General features: G+C 41.1%; 1 protein-coding gene across 3 annotated transcripts; it reads left to right on the forward strand.

Moving 5' to 3' along the window:
- Positions 1 to 4,243: 4,243 nt before the first annotated feature.
- LOC108436230 (eukaryotic translation initiation factor 5A-1) lies at positions 4,244 to 10,087 on the forward strand. Of its 3 annotated transcripts, XM_017712588.2 has the most exons (7): positions 4,244 to 4,610; positions 6,027 to 6,201; positions 6,594 to 6,698; positions 6,956 to 7,087; positions 7,214 to 7,286; positions 8,381 to 8,412; positions 8,786 to 10,087. In XM_017712588.2, the coding sequence occupies exons 2-5, from the start codon at positions 6,034 to 6,036 to the stop codon at positions 7,274 to 7,276; spliced, it is 468 nt and encodes a 155-aa protein (XP_017568077.1). In that variant the 5' UTR covers positions 4,244 to 4,610; positions 6,027 to 6,033; the 3' UTR covers positions 7,277 to 7,286; positions 8,381 to 8,412; positions 8,786 to 10,087. The 3 variants fall into 3 exon arrangements, with proteins under 3 accessions (XP_017568077.1, XP_017568075.1, XP_017568076.1); XM_017712586.2 differs by lacking the exon at positions 8,381 to 8,412; XM_017712587.1 differs by lacking the exons at positions 4,244 to 4,610; positions 8,381 to 8,412 and adding an exon at positions 4,707 to 5,461.
- Positions 10,088 to 10,691: the final 604 nt, after the last annotated feature.

Raw genomic sequence — 10,691 nt, forward strand, 5'->3', positions numbered from 1 at the left:
GCAAGGAGGGTTCGATTCCCCTGCCTGTGACCGGGCGGTCCTCTCTGTGTGGAGTTTGCATGTTCTCCCCATGTCTGCGTGGGTTTCCTCCCACAGTCCAAAGACATGCAGTCAGGCCAATTGGACATGCTAAATTGCCCCTAGGTGTGAGTGACTCTGTCTGTCTGTCTGTCTGCCCTGCGATGGACAGGCGACCTGTCCAGGGTGTATCCTGCCTTTCACCCGAAGACTGCTGGGATAGGCTCCCCCTGCGCACCCCCTGCGACCCCCACGCTGAAATACATTAGCTTATGATACATGGTAGACCTCACATTCAAATATCTCTAGAAATGACTGAATTATGGTAGACCTCACATTCAAATATCTCTAGAAATGACTGAACTATGGTAGACTTTACATTAAAATATCTCTAGAAATGACTGAATTATGGTAGACTTTACATTAAAATATCTCTAGAAATGACTGAATTATGGTAGACTTTACATTAACATATCTCTAGAGATGACTGAATTATGGTAGACTTCACATTCAAATATCTCTAGAAATGACTGAACTATGGTAGACTTTAAATTAAATTTTTTCAAGAAATGACTGAATTATGGTAGACTAATTTTTTCAAGAAATGACTGACTTATGGTAGACTTTATATTAAAATATATGTAGAAATGTTTGATCTATGGTAGACTTCACATTAAAATCTCTATAGAAATAATTGAGCTATGGTAGACTTCACATTGGAATATCTCTAGAAATTACTGGCTTATAGTAGAGTTTACATTGATGTCTAGAAATGATTGATGGTAGACGTCATACTTAATTAACCTTCCTGTTGTGTTCGGGTCAAATCTGACCGATTTACAACTTAAAACACTCATTAATATTGTGTTTTACATCTGATTGCCTCAAGGCCTTATGATATCCTCTACACTATGCACTTGAACATATAAAAGTGATGATCACCTCTTTCAATGAATTTTGAGTGTTTAATCAATCAAATTGTTACACCTGTGGTGTTCCCGGTCAAAAGTGACCGCCATTGAAATTGAATGGGTACCCATCAGACAGAAAACATCCTCATACACACCACCCCAACTCACTCACTCTACACTGCAGTTATTTTATGTCTAATTCTATAAATTCAAGTTAAACACTACGTTGAGACATTGTTCACAGCTAAGGAATGTTGAATAAAAATATGGTGGTGAAAAATGGTTTTTGTGCTAATTTAAGAGCAGTTCAAACAGACCAGTCAATTTTGACCAGAAACAATAAAGTAAAGGGCGGGCGGTGAAGAGGACAGGAGGGTTAAGTTGCACTTTTACTCCCACAAATGAGGAAATTTCACCTCCGCATTTAACCCATCCGTGAAGTGAAACAGCACATACACACTAGTGAACACACACTAGGGGGCGGTGAGCACACTTGCCTGGAGCGGTGGACAGCCCTATCCACGGCACCCGGGGAGCAGGTGGGGGTTAGGCGTCTTGCTCAAGGACACCTCAGTCACATACTGTTGGCTCTGGGGATCAAACCGGCGACCTTCCGGTCACAGGTCCAGTTCCCTAACCTCAGACAGTCTTATCCAGAGCAACTTACAATTTATTCATGTTACAGATGGAGGCAAACATAGAGTTAAGAGTCTTACCCAAGGATTCTTATTGGTATAGTGTTTCATGCTATTTTAAGTGCTTGGACCATGGTACATTTGACTCTGAAATATCTCTAAAAATGAATAGCCAATGAAATATCTCTAGAAGTTACTGGCCTATGGTACATTTCACAATGAATATTGCTAGAAATTACTGGATTATGGTACATTTCTCATTAAAATTATCTCTAAAAATGTCTGGTCTATGGTACATTTTACATTGAAATATTTCTAGAAATCATTGGACTGCAGTACATTTCACATTGAAATATCTCTAAAAATTGTATTTTCACATTTGGCAGATGCTCTTTTATTCAGAGAGGTTTTTAGTTTAATCAAGTTACAGAGGGAGTTGAATGTAGAGTCAGGAGTCTTGCTCAAGAACTCTTCTTGGTATAGCATGATGTGTTATATCAATACACACTGATCATCCATGGCATCAAAACCACATCCTTTAATCTACACTCATTGTCCATTCTATCAGCACCAGCTACCATATATGGACTTTGTAGTTCTACAATTGTAGAACTGTAATTGTTGTGTATCTGTTTCTCTGCATATTTTGTCAGCCCCTTCGTAAGTTCTTAAATGCTCAGAATGCACACAGGACCACCACAGAGCAGGTATTAATTAGGCAGTGGAACATTCTCAGCACTGCAGTAACACTGACATGGAGGTGGTGTGTTAGTGTGTGTTGCACCAGTACAATTGGATCAGACACAGCAGTGCTGCTGGAGTTTTTAAACACTGTCCACTCACTGTCCACTCTGTTAGACACTCCTACCTTGTCAGTCCACCCTGTAGATGTAAAGTTGGAGATGATAGCTCATCTGCAGCTGCAGTTTGTGATGGTCATCCTCTAGTTATTCATCAATGGTCACAGGATGCTGGTCACAGGACGGTATTGGCTGGATATTTTTGGTTGGTGGACTATTCACAGTCCAGCAGTGACAAAACTGACAGTCCAGCAGTGACAAAAAGTGTTTAAAACTCCACTAGCACTGCTGTGTCTGATCCACTCGTACCAGCACAACACACAGTAACACACCACCATCACATTAGTGTCAGTGCAGTGCTGAGAATGATTCACCACCAAAATAATATTTTTTCTCCTGACCACTAAAGAACAATGTGAAAGGGGGCTAACAAAGTATGCAGACAAACACATGGACTACAGTCTCATAAATGGAGCTCATAAAATGGACGATGAGTGTAGAAACAAGTGGTCTTAATGTGATGACTGATCAGTACAAGTCCTTCCAATATGATATGTTGGCGTATCAGTAGAAATGATTGACCCATGGTCTTTTCATACTGAAACATCTCTAGAAATTACATTTACACTTTGGCAGACACTCTTTTCCAGAGCAACTTACAATTTAATCATGCTACAGAGGGATGCAGATGTAGTTAGGGATCTTTACCAAGTAATCTCATAGTGTGGCACGCTATACAAGTACAAATCCTTGGGCTATGGTACATTTCAGGTTGAAATATCTTATTAAAAATGATCAGCCTATGATGCATTTCATACTGAACATATTCATATCTTCAAAATGTATTACAAATGAAACAAATTTCACTGCCTTTCATACAAACATCTTAACAGGTTATTTTAGATGGCCACACATGCTTGATTAAAAAATATGACCAAAACATTGCCCAATGCCCTACTATTAAGTTTTAAAACATGGCTTGCAGATATTTCGTCAAGTGGCCATCGCTGTGCCCTCTCCACCGGGCCTGCACCTGTCATGTGTTACGGATATATCAGCTCGTGCAGCCGTCAGTGATAAATTAGACACATAGATTGCTGGCCAGAATCAGTGAGAGCGAACTAAGTCAGTCCCGCCGGATGAAAAAAACGCTGTTTCGTGCCCCCGTGTTATTAGGCCTTACTGCCTCGCCCTCGCCCCCCACATCCCACTCTGCCCATAGGTCAGCAGATTCATGTTTCACACGGCTATATTTATCCAAACGACTACATTGACTGAGATAGGCCTGTCTAGCAGCCTGTGCAGTGTCCAGGTCTTATAGCCTAGAGTTATTCTCTAGTCCGGGTCTGTAAAACCTGTTAGAAACACAGATAAATAGAATCCCGTGGCTCTCCTTTGAGATAATTTATTCATGTAAGAACTAAAATACACTTGTGAAAAAAGCAAGTCTAATACAATTTGTCATATAATTTCAAACGAATTTGTACTTTTCAACATGCCTGCTGCGTCAAAGACTGCGTAGAGTTATGCGCGACTTTCAAAGGGTTAAACCGTGGCGTGCGTGGGCTCTTAATGAATAGCACTTTACGCCCCTAAACTAGTGGAATCCCTAATCGCAGAATGAATGGGAGGAGTCATAAAAGAGCTTTTCAGAAAAAGCTATTCGACATAATTCGCTTTAAAATGGACACAACTAATAGTTGCACTGCTTTCTGGGGTGTTTATTTGTTATTCACCACTGTAGAAGACACGGCAAAGCTGGGGTCCCGACATCCACGCAAACGTGGCTCTGCGAGACACGAGGCGCCGTGCACGCTCCCGGTGACACTGCGCGCCCCCGCGCCGCCCTAGAATTTAAAGAGCGAAGAGCGGGCGCGCATGCGCAGTTAAGAGGGAACTGCTGAGGCTCGTTTTGGTGGGTATGTGTGGCTGAGTCGGTGCGGATGAGAGAGTGAGTGTGAGAGAGGGAGACCGAGAGTGAGTGAGAGAGAGAGAGAGTTTGGGGTTCACACTTCTGTCGGCCGCTGACCTGCGCGTGTGCCCTCGGAAAAGAAACGGAGAGGAGAAGAAAAAGAGAGGGGGAAGGTGAAAGGCCTGGAATGACGGGAGCTGATTTAAGTGAATAGGCACAAAAGCAGGGGCACCGCGCAGCCAGAGAGCAGAGATCACACATCCAGCGGGACTACAGGCTCAGTCGTCGGATCGCCCCATAGCATCTCGGGTGGGAAAGAAAGCTCGTAAACTAGGTAAGTCAGGTTAGCGCATAAAACCTCCCCTGTAGCGGGCGTGATCGCGCCCTACAGCTGCCTCCTCCTCCTCCTCCTCCTCCTCTCTCTTTACATTACTGTTCCCAATATGTTATGTTGATCTAACGCAGTGATAACTTTAGACGGAGTGAGTTGGCTTTTTAAGCAAGCGGCGATTTAAATCATGTGGTTGTGGTAAATTTGGGATGACGACGACATGACACGAAATGGACTTCACGGAACCGGGCGGCACAAAGGAGAAGGGTCTGGGTCGGTGTGGCCGAGTCTAAACGTGGTCGCCAGAGAGAGATCAGATAACCGGAATCATAACTCGGCGCCACCGCTGGATTAGCGCCCTGGGGCAGACCTCGTGTTCGTTCCCCATTAGCGGGTTCACCGCCGCCACTCGCGGCAGCGGAGACGTTAGTTAGCGCTGGTTGTATGTGGACCTCGCGCTGTCGCGTCCCGCCGTGTCTTCGACGTCAGCCCTGAGCTCACCAACAGGCCTCTCGTGGCCGGTCAGGCTGCAGCAGGCCGCACCACGTCCAACACGGGCGGAGGAGCGGGAGTGTCTTCACGAAATATGTCCCAAACCCGTCCAACCCGCCTGGTTTGTGAACAGTTGAGACGTTTAAATGAAGTAAAGATGGACGCTTCGTAGAGCGCCGCAGTACAGACGGCCTCCTCGAGCACGGCTACAGCGTTAGCGTTAGCATAGCAGCGCCGGTGGATTAACGGCGCTGTGTGTTGTGTGGCTAAAGCCGAGTCTGGTCGGTCAGCTGGACTGAAGAGACACGAAAAGCTGTCCGGCTGTCATTTTTAACGTCCACTCTGAAGTCTAGTGGGAGCAGGTGAGCCGTCCGGTGGTGCAGGTCTGCTGCAACGGGCTGCGTGTCGATGAATTTCTCGCATGGAGGCAGCATGACTTGACGTTTGGGCCTTTCCACGTGAACGCGTGCGCACCACCATGCAACCATAGCACGAATAAAAGGGCCTGTGCTATAACTCTAGCTTTCCACAATTCACAAATTGCATACCTGAATATGCCTCTAATAACCGTTTTATAGCAACTGTGACATTTATTGTTGTTAGACATTTATAACAGCAGTCTAAAAAAACAGGTGCCATGTTCCTGTTACCTAATTTAGCTCTCCTTTGCAGTCTAGCGAGCTAGCGGAGTGCCCTACCTTTTATGCCCCAAAGAGATTTGCGTTCAAATACTTTAAATCTATATTGACTTAATCATTTTAATGCTACATAAATGATCAAAATTCCCCACACTATCTCTGCATGCCTTTTATTCTTCTGTATACTACCAACACCACCCCAACATTAGTTGACATTGGTACATATTTCAGCCCCGTTACAAATCATGGCCTGCATTCATTTTTATGCCAAATGTTTGTCTCCCTTCAGGTCAAAGATGGCAGATGCAGATTTGGACTTCACGACAGGTGATGCTGGGGCTTCCGCCACCTATCCCATGCAATGCTCTGCCCTGCGCAAGAACGGCTTTGTGGTGCTGAAGGGCCGACCATGCAAGATTGTGGAGATGTCCACTTCCAAAACTGGCAAACACGGGCACGCAAAGGTGAGTGTACATGAATGTGTGATTTAAAATGTCATGATGAGACTTTATATAATTTAGATCTGCTGTTCAACTGATTAGAAATGGATAAAGAAATATGTGGGCTCTGCATCCAGGTCTAAATCTCATTTAGACAATGGCAAAGGTACTAGGTGCCTTTTGTTTGGTATTCAGAATCAAACTAAACTAGCTAGATATGTCTTTGTTGCACACAACTAGAGCTTCTGGAATTTGTACCATATGGGTCCCTGAATGTGCTGTAGTTGATGTGGACATCATTCAGCTCAGAACAATACTATATAAAAGCCCTGTACAATAGGAGATGACTGGGAAGGTTCAGAATGAACAACTTTTGAATAGCAGGATAAACTGCTTTACTCTGTTTTGGCCGACAGGTCCACATGGTTGGCATTGACATCTTCACTGGCAAAAAGTATGAGGATATCTGTCCCTCAACTCACAATATGGATGTTCCTAACATCAAGAGAATGGACTATCAGGTATGAATGTTGGTTGGTATGGCTCTGTCAAGAACCTGGATACACAGTTTGTATTTGTGCTGATAAGGAGTTACTAACTCTGCATGTTTCAAGGCAGTGAATGAAATGAATTACTCTTAATATCCTCTTACATTCTCAAGAACAGACAGTCAAGATTGAAAGTTTAGTTATTCAAGTAAATGTGTTAATGCTTGAATTGGGATTATTTTTCTCAAATAAATCTAATTTCCTTTTTTCTTTTAACCTACTTCTTACAGTTGATTGGCATCCAGGATGGCTACCTGTCTCTGCTTCAGGACAGTGGTGAGGTCAGAGAAGACTTAAAAATGCCTGAGGGAGACCTGGGAAAAGAGATTGAGAGCAAGTTTGATGCTGGAGAGGAGATCCTGGTAAGTGTCTTTTACAGTGTCTACCTAAAGCTAGAACCACTAACTTTGCAAATAGCAATATTATTAATAGTATTGTTTATACTTGGTAGTACTAATTTTTATTTTGTTTTATTTCCCCCCCTTCAGATCACTGTCCTGTCTGCAATGAATGAGGAGTCTGCAGTGGCCATCAAAGCCATGGCTAAATAAAACGCAGCAGGTATACAGAGCTCTCACTCATGTGTGCCGCTCACCTGCTAGCTGAGAGTGACTGTGCGACGCTAGTGTGCCAACAGCAAAGCACTAATCCAAGTGTTTACATTTTATTCGAAAGATTCAAACACCTTAACAATAGTATTTCCAGTCATATAACTATCTATGTGATTGCAATGATGTTTCAATAAAATACCTTCTTTGGTTCAAAAAAATGTTAAAACCACTTTTTCACTCTCAGATGCAAGTCGGAAGCACAGATGTAATAAGTTTATTTAAAATTATTTTAACAGTTTGTTTATGTATAACCCTTGGGTGGGGTTTGGCAATATGGCAGAGATGTCATGATACTTTATCACAATATTTAAATTTTGAGAGGTTTGATACGTTAGAACTGAAGAAGCAGTAAATTCAGTTAAGCAGGAATATGTATACTGTCTTTGTGAAGAAGCATTTGGTTGGCTAGTGTTTAAGATTTGATGACTACGTTATGCTCAGAAAAGCATATCGTAGTGCAGTTCATCTACATACAGTCCTGTCATGTTGTCCACCTCTAACCTTGCGAAGCTGCTGCTATTAGATGACTTTGAACTTGTGCTATACAGCCATGGATCAACAAAAGCAAGTCTCAAGAAACAGAAATTGAATGATTTTTTACACATATAAAAACTTTTCACTATGTCCAAATATTTATTTACACTCCTTTTTTTTTCTTTAATATATACAGATGTATTTGAGGTTATTAAAACATGGACTGAACGTTTGCTGTTTGCACACTGGCAACTGCACTAACAAACACATAGATACAGCCTTCGTATTCATGTTGTTCTGTACATGATAAGTGACCATGTATGAATGAAGTGTACATAGGATTTCCTGTTGAAATTTATACTGTATTTTGTACTACCTGCAGTTACGTTTTGTCCTGTTAATAACACAATGGGGCTAAGTTGTAAAACAATAAACACATAAAGCTGATGTCTATTCCCAGATGTTAGTGTCCCCCAAAATGGATATATTAATGTAGGCACAGTGAGTGAGTGTTAAACTAGTTGACTTACTGGCTTTTGTTTGATTTATTCATTTGATTACTGCTTGCAGACGTGGGCCTTTACAGAAATCTATATTCCCAGGTAACTGTGCCCATACAGTTCTTTTAGACTAAGTTTAGTCTTAGCACATGCTCTATTTATCAGCACTAATGACTCTGTAATATGTGATGCGTAGCTAGTTTGCACTTGGGAGTCTGGCCTTTTGCACTCATTCTAGACTGCTTAGACAATTTAAGTTTGACACTGGTCAATTATACAGTTACTCACTCTGTCCACGTCTTCCCTTCCCCTTCTCATTTTTTTTCTTTGATTACATCAAAAACATGTTTCTCTCCTTTTTTTTTTGTATCTTCCCTCTTTTCCTTTGGTTCTGAATTGCATTCTATCCTGTTCCCTCATTCTCACTTACTCCCACCTATCTTTTCTCTGGTATCATTTTCTCCCTTTCTCTCAGGTATTGGCAAGATGCACTGGACCTGGAAAGAAGGAGAGAATTACACCTCAGCAATGCTATTCTCCCTCTTTTTTTTTTTCTCTTTTTCATTCTTTATCTCTCCCTCTCTTTATGTACTTTATAGCCCATCTTTGGGTTGGAAAACTAGGGAAAAAAAGGAATAAATAATTGGAAATTGCAAATGGACAAAAAATCTGTAAATATACTGAATATACATTAGTCAACACTATTTTGAATGTATATAATAGAGAAGAAAGAACGACAAATGTGCTTCGGCTATCTGTTCAGCCTTGGGCACTTTAATAGCAGCGGGGTTGTGCCCCTGCTAAGACACCTCATATGTATGAGACGAACATGAGTGTGTCTTCTCATTTAGTCTTTTTTTTTTTTTTTTTTTTTTTAATATATATTTCCATCTGTCCCAGTTAGCACCCTTTATGCATTCTTTGCCACTTTCAATTGGGATCTCAAGTACATAGCTACGGCTGTGTCGAGTGGCTGTTTTTTTTTTTTAATTTCAGATTAGAGTAAAAGCCACATTCTACGGTAAAAGACAGAAACACAGGTCATGTGTAGTAGGATGTGGTGTAGTTCCTTCATTGGAGGACTGTCACCCACTTTTACCTCACAGTAGCCGAAATACAAAAGATATAGAGGGTGCCATCTTGACAGATATATTTAGTCACCGGTCACAGATGCTCATAAAATATCCTATTTACAGTGTAAAGATACAGTTTTCATGTAGAATTATGGTTTAAGCAGGACTTTAAGAGGGTAATATATGAGGAGATGGAGTTGGCAAAAAATAAATAGGAGTATAGTAAGCCATGGTTTGGCCTCTGTATGTTTCTGAGCTTGTAATGATGCCATGACATCACATCACTGTCGTACATTTACATCCCACCAGCTAAGTAGACTATCCTGCAGATAAGACTGTACTGATTGACCTTTTTTTTAATTTGGTGAACTTGTCTGTATGGTTCAAGGTTTTTTTTTTTCTTTTCATTTTATGTAGGCTCACATTGAGGGTGGTGTCAAAACCATCTCTTCACTTTCATATTACATGAGCAAAACTTTAATTTGTTCCTTGACTGTGATAAACAATTTATATTAAACCAAGAGAATCTCTCAACCTAATATTAAAAAAGGAGCACATGAACTTTGCCTTTTTTGTTTCAGTGTCTGAAGGGCATTGCTGCAACACAGCTAAGTACTGTAATTGTCCAGAAATAGTGGAACCCTTGATGAAAACAAGCAAAAAATTCTGTATTAAATTAAACAAAAGATGTATTTGAAACTTAATTTTGTCTAATGAATTTTTAAATTAACAAATGTAGGTATGGTATCTTTAAATAAACCCAAACAGTTACATCTGTTCAATTCCCAAGAATGTTATTGAACTAAGCCTAGTCTTAGTGGACTAGTTTTGTGGTAAGATGTTTTAACTTTTCCATTTTGTGGGGAAACTAAAGTATCTGTCCACTGAAACAGGTGGCAGTTGAAATAATATGATCATATAAGATGTGGTAAAAAATGATTTAACATACTATGAAGGTCCAGGAGGGCAAGGTGTGGGTGATATGGCAACAATATCTCACAATGCGTCAAACAGTACAAATCATGTTTCTTCAACATTTCACATACATCTACAGTTACGCAGGACTAATTATGGGGTTTGTAATATAACATGCAGTTGGTCACTGCTCTGGCAGTACAGTGATGTCCACAATATGCTAAGAGAAGCATATTTTGATATACTTTGATGGCATTTATCAGAAAACATACATCTTCATTTCACTCAGCCCTAATCAGGATAGCAATGAAGTTTCCAAAATTGGGTACAACTGCAGATTAGCCCAAAGGATGCATGTTCTCTCCCCAGTTAAAGAACTGCAAAAGTTTTGTT

Source organism: Pygocentrus nattereri, chromosome 2 (genome assembly GCF_015220715.1).
Source record: "Pygocentrus nattereri isolate fPygNat1 chromosome 2, fPygNat1.pri, whole genome shotgun sequence".
Classification (NCBI taxonomy): domain Eukaryota; kingdom Metazoa; phylum Chordata; class Actinopteri; order Characiformes; family Serrasalmidae; genus Pygocentrus; species Pygocentrus nattereri.

Bases quoted from the DNA above. Each gene is read 5' to 3' on its own strand.
- LOC108436230 (XM_017712588.2), top strand. From the start codon at position 6,034: ATGGCAGATGCAGATTTGGACTTCACGACAGGTGATGCTGGGGCTTCC. The intron at 6,699-6,955 runs GTATGAATGTTG...TACTTCTTACAG, and splicing joins TCAAGAGAATGGACTATCAG to TTGATTGGCATCCAGGATGG. The intron at 7,088-7,213 runs GTAAGTGTCTTT...CCCCCCCTTCAG, and splicing joins ATGCTGGAGAGGAGATCCTG to ATCACTGTCCTGTCTGCAAT.